Source organism: Merops nubicus, unplaced genomic scaffold (assembly GCF_000691845.1).
Source record: "Merops nubicus isolate BGI_N331 unplaced genomic scaffold, ASM69184v1 scaffold13613, whole genome shotgun sequence".
Classification (NCBI taxonomy): Eukaryota; Metazoa; Chordata; class Aves; order Coraciiformes; family Meropidae; genus Merops; species Merops nubicus.
The window spans coordinates 13,027-34,387 of record NW_008599686.1 but is presented as its reverse complement, the minus strand read 5'-3'; the positions used below and the strand labels follow the sequence as shown (position 1 = coordinate 34,387).

Genomic DNA, 21,361 nt, shown 5'->3' with positions numbered 1-21,361 from the left:
TGAGTAACAAAGCACTGTGGAGCAAATGCTGCCACTTGTTTCACTATTGTTTTACTTGTCTTTCCTCCTTGCTAGTCTGAATTTAACTGTCTTCCCCCTCCCTGCCCCATGGGATGTGTGCCTGGTGAAATTTCAGTGATGGGTGCTGACTTGCTCACTTGGAAGTATCCGTTAGATACAGCATACATGTTTTAATAGTTGAGTATTAATTACTAGTTATAAATTAATGACTTTTGAGCATTGTTTTGTGACTATTTAAAATTTATGGAAACAAAATATCATTTTACTGATGTGCTCAAACTTTGTAGTTTAAGTGATAAACAGAAATGTATTCTATGCCTCTGGGAGGGCTATGGACAATGCTGTTTCCCAGAGTAATTCTTCACATTGCTTTTCCCTTCCAGTATGTGCAGTGGCAGTAAGGAATTGCTTGGAGTGTCAGCAGCATGCACAGATGAAACCTATTGGAGATGTGAAGAACCAGAAAACAGTGCAGGGCTTTGCAGGAGCAGGAAAGTCTGCAGCAAAGGCAAGTGTGAGACCACACTCGGGAACACAGCAGTCAGTGATTATTGCTCTGTACAGGGGGATAAGTTTTGAGGTTTAGATCTCCACCACTGTTACTTTACCAGAGGTGAAGGGCATGAACACTGGAAATCCTGAAGTAGTTTTTCCAAGATGTAAATTCAGTCCTTAAATATTTAACCTTCCCTGCTGGGATAAATCTGCCACAGGAATTGGCCAGATTTATTTTTCCCCCCTTTAGAGGTGAAATGCAGATCTGATCTCTGTGCTCTAGCTATGACAATACCATGTCCAGTGAATGGTTGTACACACTCAGGGATTCTTGTGCTTCTGAAAACAGAATCTGGAAGGGTTGCTTCTTTTTTTAACAGAGTCCAGTGGACATGGTGACTGGTGGCATTTCTCCAATACGAGACCATGACAGACTCCTGCAGGACATGGACATCAACCGACTGCGAGCAGTGGTGTTCAGGGATATAGTAAGTCACAAGTAACCTTGTGTTCTCTGTAGCCAGATTTCAGTAGGTATCTGCTGAACACTTGCTGTGTGTTAAGCAGTTTGGCTAAATTTGGTTTACAAAACCCCTGTACTGCTTGCAGGAGTGAGGAACTCCTGACACTCTGCAGCTGTTGCAGTGTTTGGGGTTGGAGAGAGGGAGGGGTGACAATTGCTACCTGCTGATCAGGCTCCTCAGTGTGTTCCTAGGACCTGACTCTCTGGAATACTGCCTGTTGGTAAATATGTTGTGTTTGGTAAAACCATATGCTCTTACACGCTGGCCATGGGCAAGCTGTTAATGTATACTATGCATCATAAAGAAGTTTGTGTATACCCTTTGAAAAATGAGTATCTTTCTAATTAGAAATCAGAGGTCATCTCTAATTCCTTTACTTCCCCTCAGAGGAACCAATTTGTGTGTAAATATGCATATGTTTTTTAGTCTTGGATTGACTAAAAATATCTTTGCCCTGTGTCAGCAACTTTGTAGCTGATATTGAGGAAATTGAGATTGATTGCTTAAAAAACCACCTCTGTAAGCAAGTGCAGCAGCTGCAGTGGCTGAGAGGCATTGGTGGCCACAAGCTTGGGCACTGGGTTTTACAGTAATTGGACTCTTTAGCAAGTATAATGATTTATGCAGTGACTTTTGTTCTGTCCAGAATAGTGAAGGAACTTTGGTTTTTATCTTTTCAACAATTACTGATTGAAACAAGCTTCTTTCAACCCCTACTTCAGTATCAGCATGCAGAAGAGTAACAGGAAGAAAATATTTGTACTAGTGGCAACTAAAATAATCATAGGATGGTTTGAGTTTAAAGGGACCTTAAAGATCATCTAGTTCCAGTCCCCCAGCCATGGGCAGGGACATCTTCCACTAGACCAGGCTGCTCAAAGTCCTATCCAGCCTGGCTTTGGACACCTCCAGAGAGGGGGCATCCACAAGTGTTCTGGGCAGTGTTCAAAATCAAGAACATTTTGTGCACTCATTTTTTTTTTTTCTTAAAAAAACCCCAACAATCTCCACACACAACCTCTGTGTATTTTCATATCTAATCTGTCAAGTTTTCTGTTTCACAAACAAAGATAAAATGATGCAATGATTCTGATTTTTGACTACTGTGTTGAGCTGTGGATATAAAGTAGACTTTAAAAGCTCTATTTTGGAATAGTTTTTATCTGAGCTGTTTATCTTTGCCTCTAAATATTTTGTTTGTGCATGCAGTTTCTTATGTTCAGCACATAGAATTGTAATAGGCATGATTTGAACCTGCACAGGAGGAACTCAGGTGGATTTCACAACCACCAGTAGTAGTACTTCTTAGCAGTATATGAATTTTATTTCAAGGAGTTCTGCAAACAAAGCAGAAAAAACAAGGAAGCTGTAGTGCTAATTTACTGGATCACAACTTTATTTGCTATAGTTGGAAAGAGTCTTGGAAAAATTCATCCAGCAAGAGAATTCTTTATAATCCTTACCATTGCAGAGGACTTCACCAGTGTTGTTGCATTGTGCTTAACCTGCTATTAGCTCACTCTTTTTGTCTTATCCTATGAAAGTTAAGGATTTGGGTTGAGCTGAGGGGAATAGAGGTTGTTTTTTCAATGTAACAGGTAGGATCCAGTTATGTTACTTTGTTCCTCATAGGGAACTTCTCAAAAACTTCTCCCAGTATAGTTTATTAATGAATTCTTTATAGAATGTGTAGCTACAGCAGGCACTGCAGTCAGGATAAAGTGAGCTTTGGAGTTTAACTTCATTCCTTAAACTGCTCAGAGGGAAAAATTGAATGCTACTTAAGCCCTTATGCAGATGAGGGGAAAAAACCACCCAAATACCTCTTCTCATACTGATTGGTCAGTGAGGACCCAAATATTCAGTTCTTCTGTGATCCCAAAGGTTACAAAGCTTTTCTTTCTTTGACAGCCAGGCTAAAGCATCACCTCTAGTCAGATCTGGGGTGTGACTCTTTTCTCTGACTGAGTACTCTAGGGAGGTACTTGGATAGCTGATATTAAGTTTTTTTTTTTTAAGATTTTCTTAAAAATTTCTTCATAAAGTTACACCTGTAATAAAATGGGTTTTTGCCAATTCTTGTTTAAATTGTGTGTAGTACAGTTCATCCATCTGCACACTCTGAGGGTGAAATAAAACCTTAACACTGGTGCTGGAATTTGGTGCACTTCTTCACAGAATAGTTTACAAATGCTTTTCCAGTCTGGTTGTGTGCACTTTGCCTGGCTGTAGGGTGTACTTCACAGCAGATGCTGGTAATAACTTGGCACATTTGAGGAACCACCTGTAAATAAAGAGAAGGGACTTAGCCCCTGCACTAATTCGAGGTGTGTAGTCAAAACACACAACCTTAGTCAAAGCTGTCATATTTGTAACTGGAAAAAGAAAGGATTAGTGAATACAATTGCTGTGCTCCCTAGCTTTATAGGTGAGGCAAACTGTGACTAGAGAATATTGTTCTTCTTTTGTTGACAAATCAGTTTACTCCTGGTCTGTTTATGGTAGCGCTGGGCATACTTTACAGAACAATAAACATGCTGCTGAAATTGTAATGGAAAAATTTGTGTGTGTCCCCTTTATTTACAGGAGGATAGTAAACAGGCTCAGTTTTTGGCTTTGGCAGTTGTGTATTTTGTTTCTGTGCTCATGGTTTCAAAGTACAGAGATATACTGGAACCCCAGAATGAGCGACGCCCACCAGACCATAGCCAGTCATTCAAGGGCTCAGAGAATGAAAACAGTGAAACTCCTGCTACAGGTGAGCTGTCAGTTATTTGGCCAAATGAAATAATATGGCTTATACATCTTAAAATTCTGTGGAAGTCCATGTGAAATTGTATAGACATATGTGCATTATCATCTTTTAAGTAAACATCATTGTTATTGGATTTGCCTTAGTGTTTGTGTGTATCTTTTTCTGATCTGAGAAGAACCTCAGCTGTAGGTGGATTTTGCTGTGTAAAGCTATGGAATTAGGTAAGTATTGATGAATGCTTGTTGCAGAAACATTACTATTTTGTGTAAGGTCAAGTAGACAAAGGCAGCTTTTTGTTTCTATGACTTTCTTTAGGGAAATCAGTTCATTTTCTTCCTTTGACTGTTGAGTCAGTACCTTCTCAATTTTTGGATGTTATAACTCTACAGGCTTCTCAGAATTTAGAAAGATATTTTTCTGGTTTAAGTTTCCTATGAAATATTATAATGTTAAAATCTCACAGTAGGCAAGAGGAAATATTATAGCTGTGTTATTCCACTTGACATCTCTTGGTGTTCCTTCTTTAGGTGCAGTTTGGTGAATGCAGTTCTGATAAGAATGATCTTAGAATGTGTTCTCTGTTTTGGTATGAACAGATGTGGAAAAACCTGCTGCTCTGGGTGCTTCACCCTCCACTGAAGATTCAGAAAGTACAGTGTCTGTACAAAGAAGGGATTCTGGTCTTGGGGAGGAACCAGCCTCAGGACAAACAGCCAGTTCTGGAAGTGTTGCTGAAGCCAGAGCTCTGGATGTCAGTGCAGGTCCAGATGCAGTCAGTGAAGTGCTGTGTACGCTCTCTCTAGAAGTAAATAAGTCTCAGGAGGAGAGAAGTGAGACAGGCATTGAGGACAGTAAACCTGCAGCTGCAGTGCCAGCTGCAAAAAATGTCAATGTGAAGGACATCCTCAGGAGCTTGGTCAGCATGCCAGCTGATGGGACTGCAGTGGATGCTGCTCTGCTGCCACCAGCCTTCCTTGGAGTTCTGGGTGATGGAGCTGCTGAGCAGTCTGTACCATTCCATTCCTTTGACAGGTAATGTAGTTTCTGATATTTGGGCTATTTCCTTTTGCTTAAAATGAAAAATTCACACTTGAGTTTGCCAGGACTCATGCACAGTGTCATCCAGTGCTTCACATAATCAAGATGCTTTGAAATACAAGTAGAACCTTTATAACAGCTTACAGAATTTTGATGTATATTAATAAATATCTGCCTTTCTTAATAGTCATATGCTCCACTGGATTTAAATTGGAGCATTCTTTTCCTTTTGGAAGTCCCTCTTTCCTGGTAATAGTTTTGGTGTCTCCTACATTTCAGTCTCATTATCTCCATATATTTTCCCATGTTGCCTTTTACTGTACTTACAGACTTTTACCTCTCCTCTTTCCTGGTAATAGTTTTGGTGTCCCCTACATCTCAGTCTCATTATCTCCATATCTTTTCCCATGTTGTCTTTTACTATACTTACAGACTTTTACCTCCCCAGGATTCCCAAAACCAACAAAGAAAACAAAGAAGAATTCAAAATCTCAAAGTAGATACTGTGTTCTGCTTGTGATGCTGAACAGGAGAGCTTGTTTTAGGAGCAGTAGGATGATGGGGGAAAATTTTCAGAGGGGGAAAATTGGGAAAAGGAGGACACTGGATCCAAACTTGTAGCACCTCTCTCTGTGCTGCTGCCCAGGTGCTCTCAGTACAGTGACAGCTGTACAAATTTTAGTACAAATATTAGTACACACTTTAGTACAAGTGACAGTTGTCTGGAGGTCTGGTACAGAAGCATGTGTTGCATTTTGGAATTATTTTTTTAGGTGGTGTTAAAACTGAAGGTTGGTGCTGCCTGTGCAAATCTGATGTGAATTGCTGTAAAGTGGGTTTACTATAGAGGAAATAACTGGACACTTGCAGTCCTGATGTCTACAATAGGTAGATTATGCCTATAGAACCTTTTCATCAGAGGAAACTCTGTGCTTGAATTTGATAACCTATACAGTAATGAAATACTGACCATTGGCAGCAGCCCTTCAGCCACTACCAGTTCTGTGTTCTTATTTTCTTTATAGTTAGAAAGTCACTCAAATAATGAAAAAAACCTTTAAATTGCAGTGTGCTTTATAAAGCAAGTCACTGAGAAGTTGAATGACTTGCTGTTTTGCCTTCACTTTTCCAGTGTCCTTAGTGATGTACAAGTCTCTCCTCTAGTCAGTTGTCACCCGGTAGTGACATGGACAATCTTGCATCTGTGGTACATACATTGATCTATGATAAGACATATTACTAACTAGCTAGTAAGAGAGTTAACCAAAAAGACAGAATAACTGTGTATATAAAACATATATTTAAAATTATAGAGAGAGGAAAGTTTCATGGCCACTTGAAGGTGTCTGTATCTAGTGTGACTGCTCAAAATACAAGTTTATGCTCTGAAATGACTCCTAGTGACAACTGGGAAGGAATTGTACCAGGGAGAGAGAAAATTTATTACAAAATATTGTACCAGGGTTAGAAATAGTAGCTCTTATCTGTGGTGTAGGCACAAATGCTAAGGAACATTGGGAAAGTTTGGAAAAACAGGCTGTGGGGTGCTCCTGTATTTTCTCTGTCTGGTTTACATTTAATATATTGTTTGATGGGTAACATAAGTTTTGTGAGTTAACTTTTTTTTTTCCCCTCTTTAAAGACACTTTGTTAGAAGTTGTTCCCATGTAGCAGTTTACCAGAGAGGGTATCTCTGGGAATTTCAAAGCACCTCTCTGATCCTGCATTTATCTCAGGAATGCTGTGTCAGAAATCAAAACTCTCCTCATATCTTAAGGATTATCAACTTCCCAGCCATAGCTGGAGACTATACAGTAACAGCTATGTGAGTGAAACTTTACTGAAAGGCTGCCAGGCTGCAAGCCTCTGCAAACAGCTAGGTGTGTGTGTTCATTCCCAGGCCCAAAATCTTCCCCTTATCTTACGTGAAGATACAATCGTGTGATTAGTGGGTGCCAGGGGTTTATCATGATAAAGTTCAAGATTTGCATTGGCTTTTTTCCAAGAGACATGAATTAATGCTCTGCTTTTCAGTGTGACCTAAACCAGCAGTTTTCTGATTTGGTAATAATCCTGCAGACCAGAAAGGGGAGTGGGGAAGGGGGAGGGCTAATGCAAACAGATTTAAATAAAACAGAAATAAAAATAACCAAAGTTTAGGGGAAAAAAAATAGAGGTTACATTTCTCTTCAGTTAGTCTAATAAAATCCATAACCTATCACTTGCTATTTTTACTGTGTAATTTAAAATAAAACCTTGGTGTCTCTTTCCTGGCTTCTGCTGCTCTTTGTGGAAATGTTCAATAATTATTTCATTATAGGGAGCTGATGCTGAGGGTTCAGAGAAATATAGGCTCTTAAATCACAGTCTTGTATCATAGAGCTTAAATCTACAGCTATGCTGTAATTTACAGAACAGATATGTTAATAAGCTTGTTTATCTTTTTGGAACATCATCTGTAAGCTGCTTAGTTTGGCTCAGCCTGTGTTTACACATTTGTCAGTCAGTGGTGTGCATGTACCTCTGCAATGGTTGGCTGTGGTATTTCAGTTAAATTTAATCAAAGTCCCTTTTTTATAAGGAATAAATACGTATTAGGCTTCATTGACTTGGTCCTTAAATATAAAAAGACTAAACTTGTCATTGACAAGATTAAGTCTACCATGGACAGATAGGATATGGAAATGGGGGATCTGCAGATCAAGGCACAGCTGCTGTGAGGAGAAGCTCAGCTCTTTTGGCACATCAACAATTTGCATGCTGTAGGGGCTGAAGAAGCAAACTGTTTGAAGTCTTCTCCCTGCCAAGCTGATTTTAAAGTTCTGCTGCAAAATTGATTGTATTCTTTCTATCATCTCTTCCCTTCCTCCCCACACCCCTCTGATCTCTCATGGTGTGGAGAGTCTCTTGTTCTTCCTTTCTCCTTGGGTTTTTCAAGGGGGACATAAGAGAATGGGTATTATCTACAGACAGCAGAGCTCAGAGAATGGCACTGACATGGCAGGCAGCTTTCCTGGCTCACAAGTCGAGGTAAAAATAAGTCTCTGATCCTCTTTATTGGTCTTATGCTCACTGCCTAGGAGCCCTGCAGTGGGCATCCTTCTGGTAGCATGGAACAAGACTAACTTCTTTTGGTTTTGAATTAGACCCATTATCCCCTAAGGAGACAGGCAAACTGCCACCTGTGTTGCTCTTCACTAAAAAATGAATAAAATCTGTATCAATTCCTGTATGTCAAGAGGAACTGGAGCTCGTGTAAGTATTTTTAAATTACAGTGAGGTCACCAGTTTGGCCTGGCCCATCTTGCATTAGGAATGTTTGACTTGCACCCAAGGAAAATTTCTAACTTGAAATGCATTTAGAATTCATTGTAGGCTTGCCAACTTAAAATATTTAGGAAAACATACTCAAAATTTAGGAGCTATTTATAGATATTTGGTGTCTTTATATTGAAAGAGAAGAACCGGTGATCTGAAACCAAGAAAGCTTTCAACAGTAAATCCTTATAGAATTTGGCAGAATGGATCATTCTTGTGTAAGCCTTTGTCTGTGGTGGAAGTCAGTGCTCAGCTCAGTGGTCTGTGTTCATTCAGCAGTGAATAATTGTCTGCAACACGAAGGCTTCTTACACTTCAGCATAATTGGGACTAATAACACACTGACCTTCTGGCTGGGATGTATTTATGGTGCCCAGTTCTCCCTATGCCTGACCTACGTTTAGAAGTTCATGTGCTGTAAATTCCTACTTTAAACCTTAAATATTTGATTTTAAATTTAAAAAGGCAAGCATCTCATATAGCTATGTAAATAAGGTAACTAAACTACCATTTTTACCACAGCTCATGAGGTCTGCTTGAAATGCACCTTGGAAATATTTTTTTTTCTGCATCTTTTCTAGTTTATTTTATTTCACCTGTATCTGAATATTACGCTAATAGATGTTAGAATATACAAATACAATGCAGAAGTAGGGGGTTAATAGATCTGGTGTGATATTGTGGATGTTAAGGAGTAAAATGCATTGACTGTTTTTTTGCACGTGACCCTCTGTGAGGTTGCTTAATGTTTGTTGTTGTTCTGATGAAATTAATGCATGATTACAGATATTTTAATAAAGGTATTTATATAGATTGGAGGAAATAGAGTATGAGGCCCCTTATTGATGAATATTTTATTCACATTTGTAGCAGTACTTAGGTTTTAAAGAAATGCTTGTCAGCTTAGCTGTGAAAAAGGACAGTTGTGTCTGTGTACTCTTTAAAAGAAATTGCCCTATTATTTGAGAGAAGTTGAAAGCACATTAATTTTTAAGACACTCTTCTGTCAAATGTACCTGATTTAATAATGTGCTGAACAGTCCATGCTTTCCACGTAGTTGTTTGACTACAGTATTTAATCTTGATTTTCCACTGTCTCATACATTCTTCCTGCCAGTTGCATTCATTTTACCTATATTAGCATTTAAATAATCTTTTGAAAGGGGGACACAAAGGAACATCGATGGTTAATGACAACTACTTCTGTTGGAACATGTTTGTGTTTCCACCTAAAGATTCAGAGAAAATACCATAGTGCTACACAAAGAAGGAAAATTTCAGGAATTCCAGAATGTTGAGAAAGAAACAGGACCAATGTTTATGCTTCAAATATCCTCATTAGCTTTTTGGTGCTTGGTAATTAGGAATATGTGATTTCCAGGCTGTGCTTTCATCCTTTGAAGAAATGTAAACTTCCATTTCCACTTCCTGGAACTGGAAGTGTCCAAAAGAAATCCTGCAACCCTAACACTGGGCACGTGCACCACTCAAAGGGAAGCCACACCTAGCAGTAAACATTGCCTTACAAATGGGGCAGCAGTGCAGAGCTGTGGAGGAAATCATGTTGAGATACTTCAATGTTTTGGTTTGCTGTTCTTGAGGTCTTTTAAAAAATTATTTATTATTTATTTTTAATCAGAGGGTTGTGGCAACTGCCCAGGACACAAAGAGAAAGTGTGTTCACGATTTGGGGTTTCTTTACATCACCTCTTTGGACACTAGCCAGTGGTTTTTTTGGCTCTATACTTTAAATTGACACAGCTGTCAGGAGAAGGGACCTTCTTTCCTCACTGTAAATGCTGTTTGTTGTATTTTGGCTGGCAAAATTAGAGTAATTTCAGTTGACTATTGAAGATCACTGTCTAAAATACATTCTGTTCAGAACTAGACCATGACTAGGAAACAACTTTATGGTGAGTTGTTCAAAGCCTCTTGTTTTCTTCCAAGGTTCAGATTTTTCAACGTGAAGCAGCAATTTTTTCCAGCCCCTGGACTGTGGCCTTTTATCCTGCTGGGTAGTTATGGAACACAGCAGCAGCCTTTGGCTGTGCTGCATCACAAAGACTCTGAATCCTTAAGCCAGCTTGTAACAGAGGGGATCAAGTTCTAACACAACCTTTAAATATAGGAATTATTTCAGAATTTATGAAGTGGTGGGAGTTTTTTAGTTTTAAATTTATTTTTTTTTTAGCTGAAAGCTAGAACTTCTTTTCCAGTGGGATATGATACCCTAAATTTCTCAGAAGACTTTGTGAGAGTCACTGTCTCTTGCTCTAAGCATGTGGTGACTGTGGAACCCAAATGTGCACAGCCCTGTGTGCTGTTTATAAGGCAGTTTATGTTCTGTATGTTGAAGTCTGAAACCTGCACTTCTTCATTTCTGTTCCTTCAATCAAAGCAAAAGGAATGATGTTGGATAATTAAATTAAAAAACAAAAAAAGCCTGCTAACAGCTCTGTATTACTGCCATATTTCTGGTGCTACTAATCAGGGTGTCTTCCTTTCAGTGAATGCAATTTCTAGATGCTGAAAATTCTAATGGCAATGTTAGAATGTCATTCCTTTTCTCTGTACCTCATGGGAAGTAGGAAAAAGAGAGTAGCAGCTGTATTTGTATTCCCAAACTTCCACAGGTTTGAAGGTGAGAAAGTATACAAGAGATCTGGAAAGGGACTACTGTGGCCATTTATTGCTGTCTGTTGCAGTCCAGGGTTAAAAATGAAAAGTCTTAATTCCTTTGCTTGAATGCACCTCTCCTTGGGTAGCTGTAGAGTCTGGCAGCTTGCTGGAACTACTCCCTCAGTGAGGCTACACTGGAGCATGCTGAAGGTCACTAGGAGTTTACAGGAAGGAATGATAATACATAGAGTTGTGGCAGGTTATAGAGGTTTTTTTAAGGTGTGGGTGTGGCCCTTTATGACTTAAAATACCACTTGTTTAGTAGTTCCTGAGGCTCTAGTAGAGTCAGAGGGTAGCATCAGTAGCATTCATAGCCATGCAGAGCACACAGCTATTCTCATTTGATGTTTTCATAGATTTCTGATTGACTTTAAGCCCTGAAAGCAAAACAAAAAAATCCCTTCCCTGGAATATTTGGTTTTACTGTCAAGGTAATTTGGTGTTTTCCCATTTAAAATTGATTCCATGAATGATGTGTTTTGAACAGCTATTACCTATATGTGCACAACTACCATCTACATGTGCACCAAAATTTGTCACTAGACATTCTCTCATATCACCCTGCATCCAGTATAATCCTATGTATTCGTTAGCTGCAATTGGTTAATTGTTTCTGTAACTTTGTGTGTAAGGAAATATTTCCAGGTCATGCACTGAGACCTCATAGAATCCACAGGAATAGACATATATTTGTAATACATCTGGATGATTTGAACTTAATATTATTGATCAGGGTTTCTGGAATTGGATGGCTGTACAAGAAAAACTGAAAATCTGTAGAAGAACACTCCTGGGCTTTAGTGCTGGATCATGAATGTTGGACAAATACCCAAAAGTTGTGTGGGTGCATCTTGTACTCAGTAAACTTGTAGTAATTTCCAAGCTCATTCCAGTATTTGAATGTATGTTTTAGAATAGTGTCAACAGCTTCCAGACAGTGAATGTCACAGATCCTTGGGTGAGAGATCTTCTTACTCTTGGGTAATGCAAAATTAATTGGTAAAGTGGTTAAAGACAGTCTAAATAGATGAATTTTCTTTTTTTTTTAGTGCATTGCTTATGTTTCAGGGAAACCACCATGAACATAAGAGCAAAATTCATGGTTTGGGCACAGTATCTGGACTTGGGGCTCAGGTGGCGTTGCTTCTATTTTTTCAGTGCATAGTTAACATTAGCAGTCACCCTTATAATGATGTGACATGTACTGTCTCCAAGTATGGTGCCTGCCTACTCCTGCCATTAAGGAGGGTTGATTTAATCAGTAATGTGGTCTAGCTTCTGTGGCATCCCTTGGACAGCAGAAGGGAGTCAGAGTCTTTTTTTTTCCCATTCCAGCGAGAACTATCTTAGAAATATTTGACAGAACTTATTTGGTGGTTGTTACCACACCTGAATTTGGGCCAAGTTTCTAAGTTACTTTATAAATAAAATGAATATTTTAAAGCTATTAAGGGAGTACTTTCAGTGTGTAGTTATAGTACTGTCAACAAAAGATGTGATTAAATAAATTGAATGTTGAAGACTTTCGGCTTACGGTTAACACCAGGTAATTAAAAGTAAGCGCTGCTGTGGGAGTGCATTATATATCAGCTGTACTCTTTACCTCATTAGCTGGGTTTTTGCATGTTTATGGAGCTAACTTGCAATTAAAAATGCCTTTAACGTGTGCTTAACAAGGCCTTTTAGGTATTTGGAATAAAGCACTACAATTTAATTGAAATTGGTATAGCATAAATAGATGTCTTGCTAACGTGAGATAAATCTCCATGCTGAACTTGTCACTTTGCATCTCTTCCTCTTGTGTAGCCCTTAATGCTGACTGTAAAGCTCAACATTGAACTTGTATAAAAGATGGAGATTCTCTCTTTAGCTCCAAAGAATGTTTTGGTTGTCATAGAAGTAAAATTTAATTGAGAAGATACACTCAAATTCGTGCCTTAGCCTGATTTTTAAGAGGTGTAAATGTTTCTCTGTGCACATGGATACTTGTTAATATGTTTTTAGCTACAGGATATTCTTCAGTTAGTCTCCTGTCCTGAATTAGAATATCAGGAGTAGTATACTGTCAAGGCAACCTTCAGTGTTTATAATTTATCTCAGGAACTCAATTTTGAATAATGTGTATTCTGTAAATGGTTACCTGAAGTTTAAAACTAAACCTTAGGGATACTAAGGTGAAATGGGAAGCCTGGTCTCCTAACTGTGTGCTGCTTTGTCAGGGGTTTTCCAGAAGTGGATGAGATATTGAAGTGTACCATAAAACCTACACAAGGATGAAGGGTCCTTTAGGTTAAGGTAGATTGCCAAAGTTGAGGGGGGAAAAAAAAGTGAGGAGGAAATGTTACTTCTGCAGGGCATAGGGGTGTATGTGCAAACAAGGATCATTATGTGGGAAATTTCACACATTATTATTTACTAACTTTTTGTCCTCACCTCTTTGTCAGGGGTTTTCCAGAAGTGGATGAGATATTGAAGTGTACCATAAAACCTACACAAGGATGAAGGGTCCTTTAGGTTAAGGTAGATTGCCAAAGTTGAGGGGGGAAAAAAAAGTGAGGAGGAAATGTTACTTCTGCAGGGCATAGGGGTGTATGTGCTGGATGTGTAAACAAGGATCAGTATGTGGGAAATTTCATACATTATTATTTACTAACTTTTTTTCCTCACCTAGGAGTGTCATCGTACCACCGAAGAAATCAACCCCTTCATCTTCTGCAGCTGCTCTGGGTGTCCCCACAAATGCTGTCAGTGTGGTTTCTGCTTTAGATGCAGCCCAAGCCCCAGATGTGTCAGGAGACTCTCCTGGTGAGTCAGGTTATGTTAACCTAAATCCCAACCCTTCCTCTCCTGCTTCTCCATCTCTCACCACTCACTCTGAATACAAATGAAAAGGTTTTTGTTACATGTTTTTTGTTATGTGAAGATGAGACTCTTTTCAGTTATCTGTATCTCAAAGGCACCTTTTGTATCCTGCATACTACTCTGTGTATATATTGATACCTTTGTCCTGTGCCCTCACTGGGAGCTTCCAGTCCTGCACTGGATATCTGTGCCTCTAACAAAGACCAGGATCAGATACTGTACAGAAAGAGGCATGACTCTAGGTCAGTAAACTGGGCCAGTTGTCAGTGACATCATAAATGTTCATGAATAAAAGAATTCATCCTTTCTGACATTTTCTGAGAGTTTCTCCCCCAGATAATTTTATTAATTTTTGGTTTTGGTGCTGTAGCTACACAAATGTAAAAAATAACCTGTTTATAAATTTTTAAAAAAACAAAAGTAGTGTTGCATTTAAAAAAAGAAAGCTTTGCTGAACTTTTTGGGGGCTCTCCTCTTGCCTTCATCTAGCAGAACAAAGGCAGACATCTGAGACATTTGTAGAATTTCAAGATTTCTCACAGGTTTTGCAAAGCAAGCATACTATGTTAACTTCTAATTGGTATAAATGTGATACATTATAAAGACTGCTTTTTGTGGCAGAATTTTTATTATGTAAACTATCTGTTTATTTATTAATTGTAGGGTATTTGTCCAAGGATATGTGTGTTAGTTCTGAGCAGGACAGAAAATTATATACAAGTGTTTCCAATAGCTGTAGCCTGAGGTCAGATTCAGTGTTGATGCTGAACTAATTGCTTTGGACAGTTTTTTCAGGGGGGACAAAATTGAGTAGGTTGTTTATAAGCAAGTGGTCCTTTGAACCCTTAGTCTCTCTGGTCAGTCTGTAGGAGATAAATGATGTTTAACCTTGTGTGCTGTGTCAAAGGCATGCTTTCCTACTTAGCCAGGTTTAAGTCACAAGACTGTAGGATCTCAGAATTGTGCCCATCAAGTTTAACATCAAGACTTAGAACTGATTTGCATCTTAATCAAGGAAATCTCAAGCTATGCCTGATTATTGGTGTTTCTTTTCAATACTTGAGCTTCTTGCTTCCTGTTTTTTTTGAACTTGCATCCAAATTGCAAAGACTGAGGAAAAAAAGTCATCCATTGTCATACCCTCTGCTACTCACGTGGCTACCACCTTCAACTGCCCATTGCATTTCTTGGGCAAATGAGAAAGGTTTTGTTCTAGCCTTGATAAAAGAAAAGCTATTGAAATCCAGTATGTTCTTACTCTTTGCAAAAGGGAGAGTCCATTTGGTCACTGAAATTGCAGGAGTTAGCACTGTACTAATCTATTACAATTTCTGAAGTCAGTATTCACATGCTTTCAATAGAAACAAAACAAATGAACACTGATTTTCAGATTTAGTCAATCTTTTAAGAACATATAGCAGAAAAAATAAGTGCTTCTGTGCCTGTAGAATGTGTCAGAAGTCCAGACAATAAACAATACTGATGTAGTTTGTAACTCTGTGACTTCCAGCTTGTCTGGGAGTTTTGGCAAAAATTGGACATGTAATCTGAACTGATATGCATAAAAAGAAACTAATCAGGATTAAAAATAGTAGACATGTTTAGACTGGCCATCTAATTAATTAAAAGAAAAAGTTAAGGGATAAATGAAATCATGCCTGTAACAGATTAAAACATGAGACTGTTTCGTTTTTCCCCCGGTAAAATAGTGGCATGGAAACAAAAATTTTGCAGAGTTGGAGTGGTTTACACTTATGTTGCTCACATAAACTGCACACATTTAAGTTTAAAATAAAGAATAACAGTATAAGGCCTTTAACCACTTTATTTGAGGATGCAAAACCAAAATATAACATATATATGTAATTTTCCCCTGAATTCAAATCACATGTTCTTTCACCAGTTTTTCTTTCATGCAGCAGAGAGTCAATACATTGTTTGTCTTTTTCTAAGCTGACATTCCTTGTAAAGCTTGTTTACTTTTTTAATTAAGAAAGCAAATGAATTAAAACCTTTTTTAGAATGTGCTGAGACTAGAGCTTTGTGTAGTAAATATAAGTTTGGGGCTTTTTCACATTTTATATGAAGGCTACTTATTAAAAATTGTTGCTTTGTTTAAAAATACATTTCAGCTGTTTTTTCTGAAGTCAGGGAATTTTTTTTTGAGTTTTGTAAGCATTTGTTTGATATGTTTTAAAAGCTGACTGAGCAAACAGAACTTTAATATAATAACATATAATGCTTTACTGTGGAGACTTGGGTTGATTTACTCCAAAATGGAGATGAAAGAGGAGCTACAGATACAGAAATGGGATTAAACAGCAAGTGATAGTGTTTGAGTTGTAGTGTGTACATAGCATAACTTCAGAGGAAGTTTTATATAGTATGTGAGCACCCTCACCTGTAGATGGGAGGTCAGAATTGCTTGGTCAAGGTAGGATCTATGTTGAAATGTTAGTCAGCCTGTGTGGTTCCAGATGCCCCCACTGCCATTTGTGTGCTTTGAATTCATCATCCCCCTCCCCAGTATTTCTTTTCCTGAAGTTTGTGCCTTGCCTGTAGCTCAAGGTCTGTCAGTGTCACAGATATTTGACCCCTGAGATTGTCCTAAGCTCCTATCAAGTGGATGTGACATGTCCTGGCCTACCAGCTACAAAGTGTTGACAAGTTGGAAGGATAACCATCTAAGATCACTCTGTTCCTCCCATGCTTTGGAAGAGGGTGAAAACATGTTTGGGCCTCAAACAACCTGACCCTTCTGCAGAAGTTTCTTCACCTCTACTCAGTGAAGCCACTGAGTATTGCCCAGCACAAAAAGCCTTTCCTGAAGCTAGATGTGCCCATTGTGGTCTCAACATGCCCATCAGTGTGTCACTGAGGGTTGATACTTGGCTTGTTGGTCTGCTGGAACTGCTAATCCACTTGTTGAAAGATCTTGGAAATGAACAGAGAAAATAAAGCCCACGTTGTTCGTGGCCCATGTTGATCCAACCATCTGGCCTTTACAGAAGGTGGTACTGAGCAAAAGAGAGTATTTACTAGTAATAATCTAAGGAGGAGAAATTTACTCAGGTTGTTTCTTCTTTGGGCTGGCCCATAGGCTGAATGTGAGATTTGGTGCAGAGATTTTCCATGGGCTGTGTCCAGGAAGGGCTACTGGAAAGGAAGGGCTGACATTTGGGTAGACAGAACTTGGGACAGTTGTCTGAGCTAGTGGGGTGATTGTATTTTTGGCACAGAAGTAGTGTTAACATTTTGGAACTCTTTTGCACTTCATGTTCTCACTGTTTTCTGGGATGGTCTGAGTTTCTCTGTTCGTGTACTTGAAGAATTTCACATGCCTTTTATTAGTGCTTCACTCTAAAGAATGCAATTTTGAGGTTTTCATGATTCAGTTTTCAGATGGTTGTTTGAATATATTTTTTATAAAGGGGGAGTATGAAAAGTTTGTAGGAAGCAGGAGTGAATTACATCTTGTCCTTACTGAGTGTAGAAAACACTGAGAAATTCCACTCAGTTGCTGCTGCCTGCCTCCTCCCCCTCTGTCTCAAAGTTCTTTGAGTTTCACTTGTTTTGCCCCTGAGCCACACAGAGCTGCCAGCAGGATTTCTGCTCCTCCTGAGCAGAGACTTGGACTATTCCCCAAAGTGTGAAGTCATAAACAAGGCCATGTCAAAGGCTGAGGTGAAAGAGGAGGTGGATGCTTGGAAGAAACCTGGGAATAAACAGTAACAGGAGATAAAAAAGGAGTTGTGACTCCTGAATTCTAGTCCTACATATAGGGAAATGTAAATTTTAGCCCACAGTTGGCTTGTTTTGCAAAAAAGAATGGTTGTATTGATTTTTAAATGTAGGTGAAAATCACCTTGAAGTGTTGCAATGAAGTAAGTCAGAGGGAGACAAGGTAAAGTAAGAAAAATGAATGTGAAGTGAGTTACCATCAGTGCAGAGGTAGTTCCAGAAATTCACTGGGTAACTATTTTGAAGAGAATTCCAGCTTTACAGTGGAAGGGTAGTTGAAGGCTGGTTACCAGAGTGGAGTGGCACTTCTAAAAATCTCAACTTATATGCAATGGGAATAGGAATGGTTTAATACTCTTTCAGTATAAAAACTGTTTTAAAGCAACTTCTCTTCAGAGAGTGCACCATTGTTCCCTGAAATCTGTTTTGGTTTAACCTACAGATGTGTTTATGTAACAGATCCCTTATATGAGCTTGTAAACCCTTTCACTGTAGTCTTGCATCGTGCACTTCAGCCCCAGAAGTGTATTTTTGAATGAGTTCATGATTTTACTAGATACTGCTTGCAGAAAGGGCATCAGTGTGTTTGTGTATGGTAATCTCTTGTACAAAATTAAGAGGTAGGGTTATTTAATTCAACTCTGTTATTTTAATTCATCTCCATCCTCCCAGGGTGAAGCATATCCTGCACTCTTTGTGTATTGCCAAGCACACTTTGTAAGTGTACATGCAAAAAAACCCATAAAGATCTTGCATAAGGAGTTTCTTTAACAATATTTTATTGCTAGAGACATTATTTGTTTAGACCCTTGGGGACTTTGAATAAACAATAAGGCTTCACTGTAAGGGTGCTAGACAGATGATCTATTTGCATTTTCTTTTATGTTCTTGCAAATGTCTGTAAAACTGTCAGTTTGAAGGAGCCAGTTTATCAGTGAAAGGATAAGGAAGAGATAAGTCAGTTTAGTTCCACATGTTTGAAGTAGCTACTGCACTTACCCACATGTGTCTTGTGGATGAAAATGTGCTACTAAAGCATTTTAATTTTTTTTTGTTTTTGCTAAAGGCAGACAAAATCGTTGAATAAAAAGCCACTTCTGAGTTATATACAGCCAAACAAGTACTTCCACAAAACAAAACCTGAGTGCAGAAATCACTGTGCCTAATCCTATCTGAAAAAAAAACCCCTTGAAATTCTCAGCTGTGATAAATCTGAGATTCACCCCTTTTAGTGAAATGTATCTGAGTTTGGAATGTGGATTTAGGTCATGATAAGCATGAAGAAATTCAGGTCATAAATATCCTTACATAATCTTCAAAAAGAATATCAGTTTATCTAGGTGCCTGCCTTATGCTGTTGTCAAATTCAAATTATCAGTGCTTTTTCTGTTATGTCTATATTTAAAAGTTCATTCTGAGTTAAAACTTTGGAGTTTTACACTTATACATAATATGTGATGCACAATTTTTTATTTGTAGAAGAAAAAAACCTCATGTCCTGTGGTGTCAGTCTGTACACTGTTCAACTACCTAGATGACTGTTCTGCTCTTCCCTTAGGGATGGTGTATTAAGTCCACGTCTGGGCATGTGAGCTGCAGAGTGTTTTTGAGTTAGAGGGACTTGTTTAGTGATAATATGGATGTTGGACTTCAGGGAGAGAGCTTGGAGTCTTAATGATATTATTTAAATGTAAAGGTTATAATGAAAATGAAATAATTGAAAGCCTTAATCCAACAGGCAGTGTATTGTGTGAATGTATGTGTGTGAAAAACAAACCAACCAACCAATGAAAAAAAAAGACAACCAAAAAAACCCCCAAAAACCAAAAAGTCCCCACCCCAGGTTTTTGGAACCACTGATTCATGTGGTTTATTGCCTCCTGTGGGACTTGTTTTTTTCTGTACAGGAGGCTCTGTTCTAATTTTTGGCCTATCATTTGACTGCTTTTCCTTTGGGCGTGCCCAAAATGCTTTGTGGTGGTTTGATGATGTAAAAGTAGATCTTAAAGGAATTGAATGATAGTGATGAAAAGACAGAAAATATTTTCAGAATCAAGCCATTGAAATTTTCAGAATTATACCTTTGATTTGCCTTTATTAGGTAAATTATTTAGGGAACTATGCCCAGAAGATTCAGATTCCACCTTGCTTTCAGCTAACACTTTGTTCCCCACTTTCTTTTCTTTCATTTTGTATGGTCCAGTCAAAACCTCTTTCTGATTGCATCATTCTATACAAAGACAAAATAAGAGCTTCATGTGGAATTTATGAAAAATTTAAGTGCATTCCAGTCACAGAGATAGCTCCTTCCTATATAAAAAGAAATAAGATTCCACCTTGCTTTCAGCTAACACTTTTTTCCCCACTTTCTTTTATTTTGTATGGTCCAGTCAAAACTTCTGACTCCCATCATTGTATACAAAGACAAAATAAGAGTTTCATGTTGAATTTGTGAAAAATGTAAGTGACTTCTAGTCACAAAGATATCTCCTTCCTATATAAAAAGAAATAAAAGCAAAACTTTTCACCATCTGATGCATTAGTTTGATATATTAGTTTCTGTGCTGCTTTAAAGCAAGATTACAGAAAAATGTCTGCCCCACATAGGAAAAAAATATCCCTACAACCCCCCAACATTTCAGGGGGAAACTCTGTGACTGTTTTTGAGCAGAAGCTTGAAATTTTCATGATAAATAAACTTAACATTGCAGGAGTCTGTTTTTACCATCTTTTTATGAATCTGTTCCACCGAGAAGAAATCTTCTGAAAGGTTGCAGGTGGCACATTTTGGTAGACACTTTTAAGATCTCAGCTTATTTCCAGACAGGTTGCAGTTAACTGAGCTGGCTCCAGTGTAGGTGGGGCAATCAGGAATCTTTCTATAGTTACAGTTCTGAGAAGGGTCAAATCTTTGCTGAGGTAGATGTGAGAACTGAAATGATTAAACTCTTTTCTTTCATGTGTGGTTTTTTTTTCCTTTTCTTCTCCCTCTCTTTCTTTTCCCTTTTCCAGCAGTGTTTTTGGCGAGGTGAGAGGAAAGAGAATAGGACAGGGTCTAAGGTTGGAAAGAGATAGGATTGCAGATGGACTAGAAGCAGTTATGCTCTTGGGAAATGCACAGAAATCTGTCTGCTAAGATTCATTCCTTTCTATAGTTTGGAATGCAGGGCAAGATTTGTGAGTCACTATTCCTATCCTGGCAGCAAATATCTGTGAAATCTCTGGCTGTCTTGCTTTACCCCCTTTTCATCATTGCTAATACCAATCCATACTGCAGTGTGGAGCTTGTATTTCTCTTTATATACTGAGCATCAGAATTTAATATTTACAGATTCCTGCTCTGCTGATGAGAGCCACGTAGTGTCAGTTTGACACAACACAACTGCTTTTGTTTGTTTGTAAGCAGAGAATACAGAAATGACCCAAGTTTTCCCTATTAACCCTTGCATAATTGATGTGGCAAAGTTAATAACTCATAAATGAGGTTATATCACTGCCATCATGCTAATGATGCTGGAGGATTTTATCATATGCATATTTTATCCAATGGAGGATTTTATAATATCTGTCTTTGTCAGAGTCCCAGTGATGCAAAAATATAAGGCAGGCTGTTGAAAATACCCACTCATTTTGTATTCTGTTCCATTTTGACACAAATATGTTTTAATTTTAAACAAAAAAAATTACAGGTTTTCTGTTTAAGTTACTTGAAATTGGATGAGCACCTCCAGTAACTGAGAGAGATGCTTTAAAATGGTACCATTTGGCTTTATGTTAGTATATGCTAGTACACTGCAGGAGTATTAAGGGTGTAACACATTATTTGTATTCACTTTCACATTACTCACATTTGAATTACTTTCTGTTTGTGCTAGAGGAAAAATGAAAAAGCTTGCCATGGTATACCTGGTAAATATGAATGTAAGTC

The 21,361-nt window shown here is 38.3% G+C and overlaps 1 protein-coding gene across 1 annotated transcript in view; it reads left to right on the top strand.

Annotated features, from left to right (window-relative positions):
* LRBA (LPS-responsive vesicle trafficking, beach and anchor containing) overlaps positions 1 to 21,361 on the top strand; it is a gene marked incomplete at its 3' end in the record, with an annotated part of 64,507 nt that overhangs the window by 39,925 nt on the left and 3,221 nt on the right. The window contains exons 26-30 of the mRNA XM_008937477.1: positions 405 to 529; positions 897 to 1,004; positions 3,627 to 3,798; positions 4,392 to 4,827; positions 13,502 to 13,635. Coding sequence (XP_008935725.1) covers positions 405 to 529; positions 897 to 1,004; positions 3,627 to 3,798; positions 4,392 to 4,827; positions 13,502 to 13,635 — 975 coding nt within the window. The remainder of the gene's footprint in view (positions 1 to 404; positions 530 to 896; positions 1,005 to 3,626; positions 3,799 to 4,391; positions 4,828 to 13,501; positions 13,636 to 21,361) is intronic.